General features: G+C 45.3%; 1 protein-coding gene across 1 annotated transcript; it reads left to right on the top strand.

The window, feature by feature from the left end:
- The first annotated feature begins 1,418 nt into the window (after positions 1-1,418).
- Positions 1,419-20,316, top strand: SPAG5 (sperm associated antigen 5). Its single transcript, XM_052658557.1, is given in 25 exon segments — positions 1,419-1,553; positions 1,555-1,827; positions 2,080-2,199; positions 5,607-6,697; positions 6,798-6,972; positions 11,983-12,057; positions 12,293-12,385; positions 12,481-12,615; positions 12,825-12,944; positions 13,067-13,159; positions 13,262-13,375; positions 13,693-13,786; positions 13,938-14,085; positions 14,165-14,267; positions 14,452-14,585; positions 15,042-15,180; positions 17,892-18,003; positions 18,170-18,256; positions 18,520-18,640; positions 18,759-18,870; positions 19,261-19,341; positions 19,502-19,657; positions 19,738-19,812; positions 19,943-20,023; positions 20,245-20,316. Coding segments are annotated over 25 exon segments (3,939 nt in total).
- Positions 20,317-20,328: the final 12 nt, after the last annotated feature.

Here is a 20,328-nt window from a genome sequence, read left to right as displayed (position 1 = left end):
AAATATCTCAGTGTAAGAGGCCTCAGAAGAAGCCAACCCTGCTGACACCTTGATCCGACTTCTAGGCTCCAGTATTGTGAAAAAATAAATTTCTGTTGTTTAAGCCATCCAGTCTGTGGTACTGCATTTTATTTAACCCAATATATCTAAAAATATCTCAACATAGTTCAGTTGGTAAAGAATCCGCCTGCAGTCCTCCCGGTTCAATTCCTGGGTTGGGAAGATCTGCTGGAGAAGGGATAGGCTACCCACTCCAGTATTCTTGAGTTTCCCTTGTGGCTCAGCTGGTAAAGAATCCACCTGCAATGCAGAAGACCTGAGTTCAATCCCTGGGTTGGGAAGATCCCCTGGAGAAGGGAAAGGCTACCCACTCCAGTGTTCTGGCCTGGAGAATTCCATGGACTGTATAGTCTGTGAGGGTCACAAAGAGTCAGACACAACTCAGGACTTATGTCAGGACATGTAATCAACATTTTAAAATAAGGTGTTTTTTTTTTTTCATACAAAGTCCTCAAAATCCAGTTTGTGTTTTACTCCTATAGTCTTGAGTTTGGACTCACCCCATTTGAAGTGCTCAGTAGCCACATGTGGCTAGCGGCTCTGCTACTGGATAATACAGAAGAGCCTCCCGAGAGCCCTGAAGTTCATAACATTATGGTTTTTCCTCCCTGGGTTATTGCCTTTTCCAAATTCATTATGACTTCAGAGTGTCAATAAGGTGCCTGTGAGTGTCCAACTGAACATACTTTATAATAAACTATAACTCCAAATACTTACCTTTAGGCTGTTTTCCAAAATCAATCCCACCTCCAGTAGCTAGTTTCCCACACGGGTCTCAAGCGACAGTAGAATATAGTTGGTAGTGTGGGTGGCAATCTGTACCCTGCCACTTACTACCTGCAGGGCATTGGACAGAAGACATTATGTGTGACTCAGTTCCTATGTCTGTAAAACGGGGATATTTACAGCACCTATTTCATAGTTCTTTTCAGGATTAAAGGAGATAAGATATCAACGGCATCTGATAAAGCTGTGTTTTATACTAAAAAAAAATAAAGGCATCTGGAGGAGTGCCAGGTGCCTAATAAATGTCGAATACTTGTGAGCTATGACTGTTTCATTAAACTTGTTGCGGGCTCTGAGGTAAGTCCCAAGAAAACACCAGAAATTCTGGAGAGGTTAAATGACAGCGCAGGCTATTTGAGGCCATCACGGACGCAGGACCTGTTCGCGGACAGAGCAACCTAAGTGAAAAAACAAAACCACTCCACTCACCTTCCCTTCCAGACCCCTCGGCCGGCTCCTGCCGGTCACGACTAAAGTAACTGTGGGAAACCTGAGGGAGAGACTTCTAAGGCCAGGCCACGGGGACAACTTTTTTGACTGGGAGTGAAAGTGGCCTTCTCGAAGCTAGAAAGATGGATTCCTCGACAGTCCAGCTACCCGTTACGTTCTCGGAGGTGAAGCCGAGAAACTGGCCTTTGGCGTTGACCCCCCTCCGCCACCGCCCGCATCGAGGGTTGACGCTGGGGATCAGACCGCAGGGCACTCGCGCGCGCTCGCGCGCGCGCGCCCTCCAAGGGGATGGCCGGGCGGGGCCAATGCAAGCCCCGCCCTTGCCCCCCGGGCCCGAGACCGGAGCGGACGCGCCCGCCTGACTCGTTGAGGCTTCGCGGCCAATCGGGAAGCGCGAAGCAGGTTCAAATAAAGACGGCGGGTAGGCATGGCGTCGTCTCTTACGTGTGGGAGGTATTCACCCCGCGTTCTGTGTTGAAGATGTGGCGGGTGAAAACACTCAACCTTAGCCTGTCGCCTTCGCCCCAACCGGTGAGCCGAAGGGCCTCATGGAGCGAGAGACCTAGACCGGGGTTTCGGGGTTTGCTGGCTGTGCCGAGCGTCTTGGAAAGCAGAGTCGAGCCTGAGGCGGGGGGCGTGTGGAGTTTTCCGGTCCTGATGTTCGGAGCACTGGGGTTGGAGCCTACTCTTGTTTATTGCTCGTGAGCTTGTGAGGGAGGGAGGAGAGCTTCTTAGGGCCGGTCGCAGAGCCCAGGCTTACTTTCATGCTCTCTTCTTTCTTAGGGAAAAGCAGCTATGAGAACGCCTCTTCGAGAACTTGCCTTGCAGCCCGACGCCCCCACCAACTCTGGAAAAGGGCCCCCACACTCGCCGACCCCATCACCATGCAAACTGGGGCTGCAGGTGAGATTCGCCAGGCCAGTCTCTCGACTGGGCTCTTTGCCGAGGCCGAGAGCTCAGAGGAACAGAGGGCCAGGGCTGGAACGTAATTAATAACGATAATGAAGTTTTCTGCCTAGACGACATCCATTTACATCTATTCAGGCCAACAGAGAGGTGCCCTAGGGTCGTTAAAGGAAATCCGCTGAGAGCCCACTTCTCTATTTAGGTGTTAGTTTTTATCACCTCCTCCCCCGTTCAGTCTTTACCAAACGTCTCAGAAATACTATCACTTTGATTAGTGGTCTCCTCTTGATAAGGGCTCACTTATGGAGAAGTCAGTCAGCTGCAAGAATGAGCCAATATCCATCCGTTCCCCAGGTAGTCAAACGCTTATTTTTTGCTTATTTGCTTATTTTTCTATTGGGTTGTTATTTCTTTTTCAATGTTTTCTAAGTGTTCTTATTATGTTATAGTCATCCTTTGTCATCCTTTTTACCTAGTTTATAACTTTCTTTTGATTTTTACCTTTAATCCTGGGGCTATCTAGGAGGGATTCTTGATTTCCAAGTGCTTAAAAACCATTTTGTGTCACCTTTTAAATTTATTTTCTTACATTATGATCAGAGTGTAATCTGTTGTCTTTTTAGCCAAGTATAGGGTGAATTTTTTCTGAGTGTTCTGTGAACATATTAAAAAATGCATATTTACTATTCAAAGAATGTCACATTCTGTTATATCCATAAGCAGATAGTTAATTACCCTGTCCTTGTCCGTTTTTCAGTCTGCCAGATCTGTTGAGTTTTGTGTTATCCCTGTTCAGATTTGGTATCAGTGTAATTTTGGCCTTGTAAAATGGGTTAGGAAGTGTTCTTTTAAATTTTTTGGAGGAGCTTGAGACAAATGGGTATTACGTCTTCTTTGAATGATTGGTAAAATTCACCCTGTGAAATGATCTGGTCCTGGACATTTCTGGAAGTTTTTGAGCATCTCTTCATATGCTTGGAGAAGGAAATAGCAATCCACTCCAGTATGGTTTCCTGGAGAATCCCATGGACAGAGGAGCCTGGCAGGCTGCAATCTATGGGGTCTTAGAGAGTAGGACACGACTGAGTGACTTCACTTTCATTTTTCACTTTCATGCATTGGAGAAGGAAATGGCAACCCACTCCAGTGTTCCTGCCTGGAGAATCCCAGAGACGGGGGAGCCTGGTGGGCTGCCGTCTATGGGGTCGCACAAAGTCGGACGCGACTGAAGCAACTTAGCAGCAGCAGCAGAGTGACTAACACACTTTCATATGCTTAGTTGTCATTCATATATTTTCTTTGGAGAAATATCTATTCAAGTCCTTTACCCATTTTTAAATTGGATTATTTTTGTTGTTGAGTTGCAGGAGTCTTTTGTATATTCTGGATATTAACCCTTTTCAGATATATGATTTGCAAATGTTTACTCCTTAAGGAATAAATAGGAACTTAATAAACATAGCAAAAGCTTTAAGGTGCATCTTTACATTTCTAAAAGTGTTTAGTTTGTATATTTAGCTTTTGGGCTATGTAGTGCAGACTGATTTTTTTTTTTTTTATCATATAGTTTAATTTTGTCTTGTCACAGAAATGCTATAACTTTACATTCTACCTTGTCTGATGCTGATATTGCCGCCTCTGCTCGCTTTGTTTTTGTCTGATATCTCTTTGCCATTCCTTTATTTTCTACTTTTTCTTAAGCACTTTGAAATAAAAACTTAAAGATTTGAAATAAAATACTTGAAAGTACATGAAACATGGAGCCTAACAAGTTTGTGTAACGCGCACATCATTGTAACCAATACCCAAGGACACTGCTAGAATATCAGAAGCCCTTTTTAGGTCAATCTTACATTTCATCCACTGCTGTAAATTAGAAATTTCATATAAGTCTAACTCTTTCTTTTTTCTTTCTTTCTTTCTTTCTTTCTTTTTTAAATAAATAAATAGTCTTTATCTCTAAAGCTTCTGAAATATCTTATTGTTCTGGTAATTTAGAAATTTTTTCATTTCCTATCAATCCTGCTTAGAGCTTGGTGAGCTATTTTAATATGCAAACTCAAATCTTTCTTTACCTTAGAGAAATTTTCTTCTAATACTTCTTAATCAGTGCCACATCTATGGGTGTTCTCTTTTCTCCTGGAGATTCTTTTATTCACATGTTAGGTTTACTAGATTTATCTTGCTATTCTCTTAGCTTTTCCCTCAGATTTACACTTCTTTGTATCTTTAAAGGTTTTCTTTTACTTGATTGTTCAGGCCAGCAATTCCTGTCTTAACCCTGATCATCCTCTTTCAATTCATATTACTGAAATTTTTTCTTTAAAAGTAATATTTATTATTTCCATGGGAATTCCCTGGCGATCCAGTAGTTAGGATGCTGCACTTCCACTGCAGGGGGTACAAGTTTGATCCTTGGTAAGGAAACGAATATCTCACATGCCATGCAGCCAAAACAAAACAAAAAATAATTTAAATATAAATAAATACAAGTAATATTTATTATTTCCAGGAAGTCTTTGTGTGTGTGAGTTGTACTCAGATTTTCTTATATATATTCATAAATTTTTTTTGGTACAAATGGTCATCTCTTTCTTCCATCAACTGTGTTTTGGTAGGGTCTACCTTTCTTAACTATCTCAGAGTTTGTCCTTTTTCTGGCTACTAGATCCACGTAAGTAGATTCATATTTTCCTATTGTTGTTCATTGAATCTCAAAACCAGCAGTCCTGCAAGTGGTTGAAAGTTCAGTGGTCTCTTATTCCTGTGAACCACCAATTGAGAGGTTGTCAGTCCCTTATCAGTGCACCAGGAAGAAGTCTTTCTGCAGTTCATTCTCCTCTGCTACAAAGGCTAGAGCTCTTCAGATCCCAAGAGTTGAATGGCTTCAACTCATGTGTTCAGGATAACCTCAGCACTTGTACCCAGGGAGACTAGGTCACTAGCATAGGTTAATGTTGCCTTTTCTCCCAAGAACACATGGATCTCTGTGGGCCAAGTGCTCTCTAACTCTAGCCCCCAATTTCTCCTCTGTTCCAAAAAGAAGAAAATCTTATACCAACTCTAGAACTTGAGCCAGGGATCCCTCCTACCCTAGAATTACGTTGGAGTTAGGATTGGAGAAGAGGAGGGTCATTTTCAAGCTACCATCTCCACATGACATGGACAGAATATCTTAGCCTTTTTTATACTGTAACTTGGTTCACTTGGAAGGACCCAGAATATCTTCCCAACTTTTCCACTGGGTCTCTTTAGTAAGCAGCAAGGCTTAGCCAAGTTCTTACCTAGGCAAAGGTAATGGGAGCTCTTCTTTTTCTGAGTTCAGACAGTATCCTGAGCCCATAATTGTATATTACTAACTAGAATTGACTCTCTTAGTCAACTGCTTTTGTTTTCTTTGGCAGGAAGACAGCAACAACTCATCTCCACCAGATTTTGTCAATGCTAAGAAGACAGACTCCCCTTCAGAACAGTTCAGCCATCCCTCAAAGTGGCTAGAAGCTTATCAACACGAATCAGATGAGCAGCCCCTAAATCTGATTCCCCAAACCAACTCTACTCCCAAAACCTGTGAGAAAGCAGTAGACCCACTGGACAACAATGTGGTTAAAACCATGGTCCTTGTACCTTCTCCAGGGAGACAGCAGCAAGACATTATGCTTGCAGACTGTCTAGATATCATGGCAGAGGGAAACAGCTTCTCTCTAGATGAGCCTCTGAGGCCAGGAGACCTGCTGAGAAAGGGGGTGGCCTTCTGTACAGAAGACAGCTTTTCAGAAACTGTTCCTGGTATGCCTGAGATACCTGCATTTCAGGATCCTCCATGCCAGCTCTTGGAGTCCCCACCAAATCCCTGTTCTGAGCAGCAGCTACATTGCTCCAAGGAAAGCCTGAAGGACAGGAGCACTGAGGCTGAGCCTGAGGACTTAGTTCCTTATGAAAGTAACACCTTGTTGCCTTCCTCCATGCTCTGGCTTTCCCCTTCAACTGCCTTAGCGGCAGACTGCCCTGTCAGTCATGTGGACCCAGAAGGGGATATTTTAGAGCACAGAGCTATAGAGGAGAAGGAAATGAGCTTTCCCACACTCCCTGAGAACTCTGAATTGGGACATCAAGCACTTGTGTCAGATACAGATGATATTCCATCCACGTGCCCGAGCCCAAATCCTGGAGAAATGGAATCACAGGTGGCTCCTGGGCCATCAGGAAAAGATGCCAGTGGCATTCCTGGCTCCGATGTAGGGCCTTGGATGTCACCCCTGGCCTGGCTGGAAAAAGGTGTCAATACCTCAGTCATGCTAGAAAATCTCCGCCAGAGCTTATCCCTTCCCTCTGCATTTCAGAATGCTGCAATCGGCACTACCCCTTTCTCTGCTTGTTCGGTGGGGACTTGGTTTACTCCCCCAGCACAACAGGAAAGGAGTACAAACACATCCCAGACAGGCCTGGTGGGCACCAAGGACAGTGCTTCTGAGACAGAGCACCTCCTGTGGGGGTAAGTGTCCTGTATCTTTGTGCTCCAGGGCTTCATTTGCCTGGATCCATCACTCCCTTCCCTCTCTCTCTCTTCCCACATTCTTCTCTTCCTACCACAGCCGTTCTCCAGATCTGGCTGCCTTGTCTCGGCATGACCTGGAAGATAACCTGCTGAATTCTCTTGTCATCCTGGAGGTTCTCTCCCGCCAGCTGCGGGACTGGAAGAGTCAGCAGAGTGGCCCTCACCCCAAAGTCCAGGACAGCAGCACACAGACCGACACCTTTCCCAACGAGGTAAGATATTCCTCCTGAAGTGTGGAGGATCTCAGTGGGCCCTCTTCCTTAAAGTAAGTATGAAAGCTGAGGGTCTGGAAGGCTCCTTAGGGCTGTGAGTACACACTATACCCCTGGGATACATCAAAATTTTCCAAGGGAATGTAAGCAAGAAAGGTGTTTTTTTTTTAATTTACTTTAATTGAAAAAAATTTTTAATCATCTATTTGAATTGCTTTACAATATTGCTTTGGTTTCTGCCATACATCAACAAGAAGGGACGTTTTAAAGGAATTGTTTTCTAGATCTTCATCTTCTAGATGCACTGTTGCCAGATTTTTTTTTTTTTTTTTTTTTGGCCATGCCATGCAACATGAGGAATCTTATTCCCCTGAGCAGGGTTTGAACCCATACCCCCTGCACTGGGAGCCTGGAGTCGTAACCACTGGAACGCTAGGGAGTTCCCTCACATAAATCTTGTACCTATAAGAATGGAAAATAGGCATCAGTTCAGTTCAGTCGCTCAGCTGTGTCCTTCTCTTTGCGACCCCATCGACTGCAGCACGCCAGGCCTTCCTGTCCATCAACAACTCCCGGAGTTTACCCAAACTCATGTCCATTGAGTCAGTGATGCCTTCCAACCATCTCATCCTCTGTCATCCCCTTCTCCTCCTGCCTTCGATCTTTCCCAGCATCGGGTCTTTTCAAATGAGTCAGTTCTTCGCATCAGGTGGCCAAAGTATTGGAGTTTCAGCTTCAACATCAGTCCTTCCAATGAATACCCAGGGTTGATCTCCTTTAGGTTGGACTGGTTGGATCTCCTTGCAGTCCAAGGGACTCTCAAGAGTCTTCTCCAACACCACAGTTCATAAGCATCAATTCTTCGGTGCTCAGCTTTCTTTATAGTCCAACTCTTGCATCCATACGTGACTACTGGAAAAACCATAGCCTTGACTAGACGGACCTTTGTTGGCAAAGTAATGTCTCTGCTTTTTAATATGCTGCCTAGGTTGGTCATAACTTTCCTTCCAAGGAGTAACATCTTTTAATTTCATGGCTGCAGTCACCATCTGCAGTGATTTTGGAACCCCCCAAAATAAAGTTTGTCACTGTTTCCATTGTTTCCCCATCTATTTGCCATGAAGTGATGGGACCGGATGCCATGATCTTAGTTTTCTTAATGTTGAGGTTTAAGGCAACTTTTTCACTCTCCTCTTTCACTTTCATCAAGCATAGAATTGTTGCTGAACTATGTCTTACTGTAGGAATTATAGTAATCCACAGACACATGAACTGGTTAGGGGAGGGCTGGTTTATCCATTTCATTAGTATCAGTGAATGATCTCCAGTAAAATTTTACTAGGTATGTTTATGATTTTAATTATAATAGTGATTCATTTAAAACCGATGAAAATATTTGTCCATCCAAGAGTTTTTTCACGTAAAGTCTTATGGTGAGAGGAATTAGAAAATGTTTTAAATTTGTCTCAATTTAGGTGAACTTTTGTTGTTGTTGAGATCTTGATTTAAAGTGTGAAAATATATTACATTAGGATAAAATTCTGAGAGGCGTAAAAATTGAGGTTCAAGGAGAAAAAAGGATGATATAAAATTTCTGACAAAGTACTTGTGTGTGTATTTTTTAAAAATATCAAACATAATAAATCATGGTATTTGTAATATTTATACCATTGGGTATATTTGGGGGTGATGTAACAGTTTTATTTCAAACTGTCAACATTTACAAGGTGGTGGAAATTACAGCCTTTGAACAATTTAAACATCAGAGTACTTAATCTTTCAAAATTATTGTAGGAGATACCAGAGGATGACAGTTACAGACCATTGTCCTAGAGGATTCTTGCTGTGACAGCATAGGTTGAGGATGTCAGGGAATGTGTCAGGGAAGGAACTGAGACCCTCCGTATTATGGCTGTTGAGGTAATAGGGGCTGCTGCTAAGAAGAGATGGTCTCAGAAATTCCCTGGCAGTCCAGTGGTTAGGACTCTATGCTCTCACTGCTGAAGGCCCGGGTTCAATCTCTGGTTGGGGAACTGAGATCCCACAAGCCACTCAGCTCGGCAAAAAACAAACAAACAAAGAAAAGTCTTCTCTGGGTTGAAAATATCCTCAATGACTTTACCTTTTGCCAAAATCCTGGAAACCACAGGCTCATCATTCTTCCAGCTGCTCAGTTGCTCTCCTGTGTTTTCTTGTTTTTGTATCCTTTCCTCTGGTCCTTGACCTTGTTCTCCCCTACCCTGAGTTGACCATCTGTACCTTGAAGCTTGCCAAATCCTTTGAGAGACCACTGAAGCAGAACCAAAGAGAGGAAATGACAGTACCTTCAGCCATCCCCCATCACAGTTTCATGTCTTTGCCGCTTGGCTGCCTCATTGATGCTAATCTCATCACTGGCCTGACTGCCCAGCCCTAAGCAGTGTGCGTGCCCTGTTCCAGGGCTCAGTGCGGGACTCCATGTCCTTACTATAAAACACAGGAGGGAGGGAGGCCTGCTGGGGCCGGGGGTGATGGACGCCAGGAGATCTGCCTCCTTACATCCAGACTGCTGCAGCGTCGTGACTCAGCACTGCTGTTCCAGCACTAGGCTTTTCCCTAGGCGCTGTATGTCTTGCAGTGGTAATGAAGGCTTCCCACTTTTCTCTTGGAACTTTGAAGTTTCTCTATGGCTCTCCTGCCTTTGAGATCACAGTTATCTACTTCACATAGCACACCATGATTTTCATCTGCTCCAAGATAGTGAACAGACCTTAAGAGATTACGAAAATTAAAATGACTGGTAAATAAATATTTGAGAAGGTTACCATTTTTGATAATCAGATAAATGCAAATTGCACATGAAATGCTATTTTCTTCTGACAAAATAGCAAAGAATAAAACTGGTGGTAAATATTGTCCCATCATCAGTAAGGCATAAATTGGTTGAACCTTTTTTTAATGCTTTAAAACAGTTATATTTAACATTATTATTAAACATTTTTTTTCCCTCTTGTTTGAACATTATGCCTTTAAATGGGATCACTCTTTCTGCTGCTGCTGCTAAGTCACTTCAGTCGTGTCTGACTCTGTGTGACCCCATAGACGGCAGCCCAACAGGTTCCCCCGTCCCTGGGATTCTCCACGCAAGAACACTGGAGTGGGTTGCCATTTCCTTCTCCAATGCATGAAAGTGAAACGTGAAAGTGAAGTCGCTCAGTTGTGTCTGAATCTTAGCGACCCCATGGACTGCAGCCCACCAGGCTCCTCTGTCCATGGGATTTTCCAGGCAAGAGTACTGGAGTGGGGTGCCATTACCTTCTCCACCCTTTCTAAGGGCAGTTTAAACTGCTTAAAGCAGTTCAAACTTTTTAACCCAGTAACTCCACTTTTAGGTGTATATCCTAAGGGGGAAAAAATTCCGCATACAGATGATAACTTTAAAAACATGAGAAAGAAAATAATGGTACATCCATAAGATGTAGATATTCTACAGTTATTTAAAAATATGTTCATGAGGAGTTTTTTTGGTTTTGTTTGTTTGTTTTTTGCCATGCCTTGCTGCATGCAGGATGTTAGTTCCCCGACCAGGAATCAAAATCGTACTCCCTGCAGTGAAAGCACAGAGTCCTAGCCATTGGACTGCCAGGGAGGTCCCTTGAAGAGTTTTCAGCAGCATGGAAAAATAAGTTTAATGTAAGTTCATGGTAAAAGGAAATCATGTTTCACCTCTCAGAGGTTTTGAGGTGAAGTAAAATATCAGCAGAAGTTAAAAATAAGTGATACTCCACTTTGATAGGTCTTCCTAAAGTACATATTCCTAGTCTCAGGCTCTCAATGAGGAGAGTGAACATAAACTCAGAGCTAAATGACATTAGTATAATAAAATTAAGTAAGAAAAGCAGGACCCTAATTTTATTTATCTTTATTTATCCACAAATAAATTTTATTTATTGAGATATCTCAATCTCAAAACCAATTGTGTTTTTTCTTAAGCATTACTGTCTTTCATCAAATCTAAGACACTATCAATTTAAAAAGCATACCAATGTCAGTGGTGTTAAAATGTAAAAAGACAGTCATCTTAGAATTTACTGAATATGGTAATTTCCTTCTAAATCCGTAGTCTACAACTTTTTTCACCCTGACACCTGAGGGAGGTAATAGATTCATCAGTTACAGCAAATCCCTATAGCAAGGAAATCTGGTGTGGAAGTATATTGAAATCTCTTGGGGTGAATGCTATACTGTTGGTTGAGAATCACGGCTCTCAGTGGTGAAACTAATAATGAATCTTTTTCCATTCTGTTCACTTTTCCATTTCTAAAATTTTATAGTAAACACATTATCAGAAAAAAGTTATTTTGAATTTTATTTATTTATTCAGTTTTGGCTGGGCTGAGTCTTCATTGCTCCACGGGCTTTCTCTAGTTGCAGCAAGTGGGGGCTGCTCTCAAGTTGTGGCGCATGGGCTTTTCACTGTGCTGGCTTCTCTTGTTATAGAGCACAGGCTCTAGGCATGAGAGCTTCAGTAGTTGTGACACATGGGCTCAGAAGTTTCAGCCTGCAGGCTCCAGAGCACAGGTTGTGGCACAGGAGCATAGTTGCTCTGTGGCAAGTGGGATCTTCCCGGATCAGCGATCAGACCCATGTCTCCTGCATTGGCATGTGGATTCATTACCACCGAGCCACCAGGGAAGCCCCCCCCAATTTTTTTTTTTTTTAATTTTACTTTACAATACTGTATTGGTTTTGCCATACATTGACATGAATCCACCATGGGTGTGCATGAGTTCCCAATCCTGAACCCCCCAAAATATTTTTTAAAGTAATTTTAGATTAGTTTTAATTAAAAAAGTAATTTTGTTTTTAACCTACCTCTGGATTTTTTTCTAGCTTGGCTTCATCAAGCTGTGCGCTTTGCTCCTGCCTTTAATGGGAAGGGCTCCTGTATATTAGTGGGTGGGAGGGGGCACAAGGTGCTGGCAGTACATATCGTTTCTGCAAAAGGAACAACCCTGTTTCTCTGGCTAGATGAGTAAGAAACCTCAGCATCTTCAGGAGAGCCAGGAGGTTGGACAGGCTCTGCAGCAGGCCAGGAATGTCATGGTAAGTGTTGACTGACCTTAGACTATTGCTGGATCCCCTGTGAAAATCAAGAATGGAGTGGTGAGCAGATGGTGGTACTCAAAACGTGGGAGTGAAAAGAGGCTTCCTTTTGTTAAGGACATCTCTTCCTTATTGGGAGCTTGAAATTGGGGTCCGTGGCTTTCTTCCAGTGTCCCTGCTTGCTTCCTGCTGAATACCTGTATTTGATCTAGCCTAACCTCCTCTCCCTCTACAGCAATCATGGGTGCTCCTCTCTAGAGAGCTGATATCCTTGCTTCACCTGTCTTTGCTGCACTTAGATGAAGATAAGACTGCTCTGAGTCAGGAGGTAAGCAGCATGAAGATGGAGGCAGAGGCCTCTGGTGGGACTGAAATTCAGCCAAAGAAAGAAACCAGACACAGTATCTGATTCTTATCATATAGACTCGGCGTGCAGAAACCTTGGTGTCCTGCTGTTTTGATGTGTTGAAGAAATTGAAGGCCAGGCTTCAGAGCCTCAAAGCAGAAAGGGAGGAGGCAAAGCACAGAGAGGAACTGGCCCTCAGAGGCAAGGATGCGGTAAGGTGTCAGGCTTTGGTTCCTGGATGAAGGAGGTCTCTTCCTAAGGTTCGTGCAGGAATACAAATTGACTAGAGTCACAGATGGGTGGCCTGAGAACTACCTGCCCTGAGGAGTAATGAACTCAGCTACTGGTGTGATGGGTAGTTATGGTTTTTTGTGCTGTTTTCTTCTGTACACGATGTCCTCACTGTCTCTTACTTAAACAGGCAGAGACAGTGCTAGAGGTCTTCTGTGCACACGCCAGCCAGCGCATCAGCCAACTGCAGCAGGACCTGGCATCCATGGGGGAATTCAGAGGCCTTTTGAAGGAGACCCAGACCCGACTGGTAATTGAGGGCATCTTCTTTCCTGGGATCCACGTTGACACACTGGGAAGGGGGGTCATGTACCCATGCTTCCCTGTATCCAATGGGAAGGGGCACCTCCATTGGCAATCCTTCTCATGTAGGTAGGGCTTCACACTGAGCAAGAAGAGTTGGCTCAACAGACAGCGAGTCTTACTTCAGCCTTGCAACAGGACTGGATAGCCATGCAACTGGATGTGAGTATCAGTGGGCATTATAGTGCTCCTCTGCTCACAGTCAGCCCTGTTAGAAGTCTTTTCTCAAGCGTGCTCTCTTGACCTATTTGCCTCCTCCGGTAGTATGTAACATGGACAGCTCTGCTGAGCCGGTTTCGACAACTCACGGAGAAATTTACAGCCAAGAGCCGGCAGACCCTGCAGGAACGTGATGCTGCAATTGAGGAAAAGCAGCAGGTACACAGGAGAGGGGACTGCTTAGGCCTGGTTTCCTCCTCCTTCTCCACAGAAGGCCTTTCTGATGAGCCTCTCCTCCTAGACCTGTCTTCTTTCCATCTGTGGCTTTGGAGACCAGCCAGTCCCTTTGCTGTTAGGTGGCCTTCCACACCTTCATCAGCTTTTCTTCTGTTTCTGCTTTTTCCTAAGGATTAGACTTATTTGCTGCAGTGAACAAGGAGAGATTGGCTGTCCTGTCTGGAAAGAGTAACTGGACTAAGTCTTGGGACTCCTGATTCAGGAGGAACTGTGGGAAGAAAACTATCTTTTTCTCCTAGGTTTCTAGGGAGCTGGAACAAGTCTCGTCCCATTTAGAGGACTGCAAAAGCCAATTAGAACGACTGGAGTTGGAAAACAGTCGCCTGGCAGCAGGTGTGCATGGGTGCAAGCAGTTGTGCCCTGCTGAGGCTTGGGGTGTGGCAGTGGAGCAAGCAGCTGCTCTAGAACACTTGTTTTGGAGCAGAGGTGTGGGGCAGTTTGGGCCTGCTGACCACATGTCGTCATTAGGATCCTTTTGGCCTAGATCTCCAGGCTCAGCTGCAGATTCTGGCCAGCACAGAGAGTCAGCTAAAAGTGCTACAGAGTCAGCATGCCCATTGTACCCAGGACCTGGCCATGAAGGACGAGTTGCTCTGCCGGCTTACCCAGAGCAGCGAGGAGCAGGCTGCTCAGTGAGTTCCTCTTGGGCTGCGGTGGCGGTAAGCACCCAGAACAGGGGACCAGTGGAATCTCACATAAGGTCTCTGGCAGATGGCAAAAGGAAGAAATGGCGCTAAAACACGTGCAGGCAAAGCTGCAGCAGCAACAGGCGGTCTTGGCCAAGGAGGTGCAGGACCTGAAGGAGACCCTGGAGGTAAGTAAGGTGGCCTGGGGCAGGGGGGCTGGCAGGAGTGTGACAATTCCCTGATGGTACCAATGTGAGGTTTGAGACTGGACTGGAAGAAGCCTGTGGTCCCAGGACTCTGTAAAGTGTCCCACTTGGATGCATTTCCCCACCCTGCCACGCCTCACTCCTTGCCTTCTTCCTGTCTCCCCAGTTTGCTGAACAGGAGAATCAGGTTGCTCACCTGGAGCTGGGCCAGGTTGAGTGTCAGTTGAAAACCACGCTGGAAGTGCTCCGGGAGCGCAGCATGCAGTGTGAGGGCCTCAAGGACACCGTGGAGAACCTGAAGTAAGATCTCTACCTCTCGGTGCTTCCCCCTGAGGACTTCTTTCCCAGGCCCGCTTCTGGAAGCGGAAGTCTCCAAGAAGGGAATTGTACCAGGGTCCGAGAGCCTCTTGTTTCTCGCTTTGAATGCAGTTCTGTGGGGGCGGTTTGGGGAGGTGTTCGGAGAAGGTCACCTGGTGTTTGGCCATCTTCTCTGTTCCTTTCTTATTGTTGTTTAGTTGCTAAGTTGTGTCTGACTCTTTCTGACCCCATGGATGGTAGTCCGCCAGGCTGCTCTGTCCATGGGATTTCCCAAGCAAGCATACTGGAGTGGGTTGCCACGTCCTTTTCCAGGGGATTTCCCGACCCAGAGATTGAACCTGCATCTCCTCCATTGCAGGAGGATTCTTTACCTCTGAGCTATGTAGGAAGCCCTTCCTTATTTCAAGGCAAAAATTCCTTATATCTTTCCTATTTCAGGGTTAAACTAGCCAGCATCGTAGCAGAAACACGGCAGCAAGACCTGGAGAAGATGTGCCAGTATTCCCAAGAGCTGGGGGTGCTGACGGAGCAACTCCATAGCCTGACCCTCTTCCTACAGACGAAACTAAAGGAGAAGGTGGGATACGGGGTTTCCTTCTCTTCCCTTACAATCATATCTTCAAATAAAGACAGTTTTATTTCTTCCTTCCCTGTCTGTAAACCTTTTATTCCCTTTCTTACTGCATTAGCTAGAACTTCCCCCACAACGCTGAAAAGGATTCAAGTTGAGGAAGTTCCCCTCTAATCTTGGTTTACTGAGGGTTTTTCCAATTGTATCTTTTTTGTATAGAATGGTCTTCCTAAAATACTGTTCCATTTCTGTGGCCTTCAGTGACTTTCAGTTGCCTACAGGATATCTTCAGCCTGTTGTCTGTCTCCTTCTTTCCTATTATGAGCTCTTTACTCCCACTAGACTGCCTACACACTACATACACATCTCATTTCCATTCTTACCCGGATGCAGGCTGTTACCATGTTCATTCTCCTCTATCTTCAAACTGGAAATGTCTTTTCCTTCCTATTAAAATCCTCTCTGGTTCACCTTCTTTGAAATGTTCCCAAACATCAGTGGACTCAGTGATCTCCTGCTGTATTTCTCATGCACTTACTCTCCTTTTGCACTTGCATTAATTTTCCTTGGATGTTTGGTCTCTTCTGCTAGACTGTGTTTATAGCAAGCAGAAGTTTAGCATTGCTTCTTTGGCTTCCCCACAGTGCACACTGCAGAGTAAATGGTGGATATCTTTCAGACTGCAGAGTTAATTAGCTTATTCAACAGTTAAGGGCAGAGCCAGAATCCTGAAATCAAATTGCTTATGAGCTGACCCCATTCCCCAGCGTGTGATAAGCACAGAAATCTAGTCTTGGGAAGACAGACAGATGTAAATTTGTCATTTTGACTTGTGATTGTAATAGAAGGTTGTATGGCCACAGAGAAAGGAGCATCAGCTTTAGTTTTGGGAGTTAGGATGTTGTCTCAGAGCAGGTGACTCTTGGGCAGAGTCTTGAGGTTAGAAGTTTGTAGAGCAGGGGTGGGTATACAGGAAGGCCCGCCAGGCAGAGGGAACAGCGTATGAAAGTCATAGAGGCATTAGGGGTACTTTTTGTAGTGTCTACCCTGTGACAAGGCCTGGGTCAGGTGCTGGGACTAACCAGGTGAACAAGGCCAAGGTTCTGTTCATATGGAATGTGGTGAGTTTGGGGCCTGGGAAGTAGCCCTTTATAAGTGGATTATAGAAGCTATGTGGGGCAGGGATGACAAGGGGAAGAAGCTGGAGAAGTAGGCAGGAGGCCAGATTTTTGAAGACTTGAACTAATGGCGATTATAGAAGGGATATGGAGGAGGGGATGGATTGAATGAATTCAATACATATTTAGGAAGTAAAGGTAATAGAGGGCTTCTCTGGTGGCTCAGCAGTAAAGAATCTGCTTACAATGCAGGAGATGTGGGTTAGATCTTGGGTTGGGAAGATCCCCTGGAGAAGGAAATAGGCAACCCACTCCTGTATTCTTACCTGGGAAATCCCATGGACAGTGGAGCCAGGAGGGCTACAGTCTGTGGGGTCATAAAAGAGTCGGACATGACTTAGCGATTACATAACAACAGAAGGTAATAGAATATGGTGACCAGTTTGATATAGGAGTAAGGTGAAAGAGTGACTGATGATCTTTTTTGCTGGAAAGATGGCAACACTCTCTAGAACTGAGATTGGCAGACTTTTCCTGTAATGTGCAATATGATAAATATTTTCAGTTTTGCGAGGTATGTGATCTGTCTCAGCTACTCAACTCTGCCTTTGTAGCTCAGAAGCAGCCATAGAGAGTATGTAAATAAATGGATGTGGCAATGTTTCAACAAAACTTTATTTACAAAGACAGGTGGCAGGCCAGATTGAAACTACAGGCTGTAATTTGCTGCCTCCCTGCTCTAGGATCTTAAATACAAGTGGGGTGGGACAGGAAAAATGGTTAGCTCAGCTTTATACATAGTAAATTTCAGGTGAACCATGGAGCAATCTGGTAGATTTTTCACAGGCAGTTGAGCCTTTGGACCAGGAGATTGGGAAAAAGTCCAGTTGTAGAGAGACAGATTGAAGGGTCATCAGTGTAGAAGTGGATGCTTCTGTGGAGCTCCTGAGGTGAAGCCATGTGGGGAATGAATTAGAGTGTAAAGGGGATCAAGTATGAACCAGAAGGAGCCCACAGTTAAAGACAGACCTCCGAACAGAGAGAAGAAATAGCCAGAAAGGTATGAGTCCTACCTGTGAAGCAAAGTTATGTCACAAAAGCTAAGAAAATGAAATTTCTAATAGAACATGGTCATTGGTTGTTACATAGGTCAGGTAAAATAAGATCTGAAAGGAGTCCACTGCATTTGAAAGTCAGGATGCCCTTGGAGCACAAAATAATGAGGATGCCATTGGTGTTCCAACAACGGTGGAATGGTGGGGCAGAATCCTGTGTGTAGTGGCCCAGGGATTCCATAGATGGTGAGAATTTTAGGCAAGAAATGTAGTCTTTTCTTTCTTTTATTTAAATTGAAGGGAAAGAGAAAAGGCAGTATCTAAAAGGGTACTTAAGGTAAAAAGAAGGCTTTTTAAAAAAAATTATTGTTCTAGTGAGAGAGAATTAAGTTCAGGGAGAGGAGCTAATGGAAAAGTTGAAGATAGAGAAGAGAGGTGATAGATAGAACAGCATTCCCACGGAGATGGCTAGTGAGTACCTGTAAGTTCAGGGAACTCAATTAACCCTGAAAAGCAGCTGACATTTTTTCTCCTTTGCCCTCAGGCTGAACCAGAGACCCTCCCGATAAGCACAGCCAGTACTCTTTCCCAGGAACACCCTCCGCCCAGTGACAGCACCTTCTTGGGAAGTGCCCAGACAGCAGAGGCAGATGAAGGTTAAAGGCCCTGGAATTGAAGGGTGGGAAAGTTGGGACCCTTTTCCTGGTATCTTTAGCTGTTGAAGATGCTGCCAACAGACCCCCTCTCTCCCGGCTTCTGTGGTGGCAGATCCTTGACGGGGCCACCAGAGGGGCCCTCTGCCACAGTTGTTTTTTGTTTCAGACCCAGAATCCACTCCTGTGCCCTTGCTTGGAAGTGACAAGAGTGCTTTCACCAGAGTAGCATCAACAGTTTCCCTTGAGCCTACAGGTTAGGATGGGCTCCAGGGATCCTGCCTCATTTCTAGATCTGGTTGTGATGATAAAGACTAAAGCAGTGAGAAGTGCTTTGCTCTAAAAACCTCAATTCAATTTGGGCTTATTTCAGTTCTGCCTTTGGGGGATCGGTAATGTTCCGGATATTCAAATCCTATGGGTGGGGAACATGGATAAGAGTGGAAGAAGTGATGGCTATGTACTCCTTCCTTCTGGAGCTAAAGGGCTTTGCCTCTTATCTAGTACTTTCTCTTTCAGAAACCCCAGACATTGAGAAGAGCCTGGCAGAAATGGGTACTAAGACTCTGGAACTTCAGAGCCTGTGTTCCTTACTGCAAGAGTCTAAAGAAGAGGCTGTCAGGACTCTGCAGCAAAAGATGTAAGTGGAGTGCAGTCTTAGTGAGAGAGGACAGGTCATGTGAGCAGCCCCTTAATGTCAAGGGCCCAGCCAGCCCCTGGTGGGGGCAGGAATAATACTGAAATTTTCCCTCCCTTAGATGTGATCTGCAGGCTCAGCTGCAGGCCCAGGAAGAACAGCATCAGGAAGCCCAGAAGGCGAAGGAAGCGGACATAGAGAAGCTGAACCAGACCTTGTGCTTGCGCTACAAGGTGGAGGAGGGGCCTGGAAGTGAAGCCATGAGGAACTGGGGCAGCTGTGCGGGCCCACTGGGAGCTGCTGTCTCTCCAGGAATCTGGGTGGTGGGGATTTTCCAACTATTGCCCTAGTTTTGCCCTTCCTGGGGTTAGACAATTCACATATTTGGGAACCAGCTATAGGCTGACCCATCTTCCAGGCTGACCTAGAAGTCAGGAACTCCAGCAGAGCTCTCTCTACAGGGAAATGTGCCTGGCCTGACCTAGCCCTAGAGGAAGAATTGGAGTGTTGGTAATTGGTATCACCTGGACTGAGCATGAGTCAGGCGTGAAATCTTGTCTCTTGGCAAGGGCTGCAAAGAAGCCAGCTCTCCCACTGCCTTCTCACCTCCTTTTCTCTCACAGAATGAAAAGGAACTCCAGGAAGTGATACAGCAGCAGAACGAGAAGATCCTGGAGCAGATAGACAAAAGCGGCGAGCTCATAGTACGTTCGTCATGATGCCTGGCCTCTGCCTTCTGTGTCACTATAGCCAGGGTCCCAGATGTGGGAATTGGGTCCCCTGGTCTACCCTTGCTCACCACATGGGGTAAGGATGGAGAGGACCTTTGAGCGCTACTAGATACCTCTCCATTCTCATCCCCAGAGGCTTAGAGAGGAGGTGACCCAGCTCACCCGCTCTCTTCGGCGTGCAGAGACAGAGACTAAGGTGCTCCAAGAGACCCTGGCAGGCCAGCAGAACCCCGACTGTCAGCCCATGGACACGAACTGGATCCAGGAGAAAGTGTGGCTCTCCCAGGAGGTGACTCAGAGTTAACCAAAGAGCTGGGCAACTGGTGGGAACCTTAGGCTGTGCCCCTACTCATCTGAACGTAACTACAGGTGGACAAACTGAGGGTGATGTTCTTGGAGATGAAAAATGAGAAGGCAAAACTCACGGTCAAGTTCCAGAGCCACGTAAGGATTTCCATGCCATTCCAGGGCTGTTTCCCATCTCCCCTAGCAAGTTCCCTGCCATGTCTACCTTTCCCCACAAGCTATGGCATTCTTTTAAGGATAGAACTTATGCAGCCTATTTGCTTTTTAGAGAAACATCCTGGAAGAGAATCTGCGGCGCTCTGACGAGGAGTTAAAGAAACTAGATGACACTGTTCAGCATATTTATGAGGTAAAGGAGGCATTGATGCAACTTAGGTACTTGGCATAAGGTCTGGCTGGGGGTACTGATGAGCATAGCTCTGATTCCCAGCCTGTGCTGAGAGCTGGGCCCTGATTCACTGTTGTGGGCTTCTCTGTGGCTTCCATTTTCTCCCCTCTAAGAGGCTGTTTCTTAGGCCTGGCGCTTCCTGGCCTGTGACCCTGAGCTGCCTTTTCTGAATCTCTTTCCAGACTCTGCTGTCCATCCCAGACGTCGTGAAGGGTTGCAAGGAGCTACAAGGATTGCTGCAATTTCTGAGCTAAGAAACTGAAAGC

Source organism: Budorcas taxicolor, chromosome 19 (assembly GCF_023091745.1).
Source record: "Budorcas taxicolor isolate Tak-1 chromosome 19, Takin1.1, whole genome shotgun sequence".
Taxonomy (NCBI): domain Eukaryota; kingdom Metazoa; phylum Chordata; class Mammalia; order Artiodactyla; family Bovidae; genus Budorcas; species Budorcas taxicolor.
Note: the sequence above shows the minus strand (reverse complement) of the source record. Positions and strands in the feature narration are given on the sequence as shown.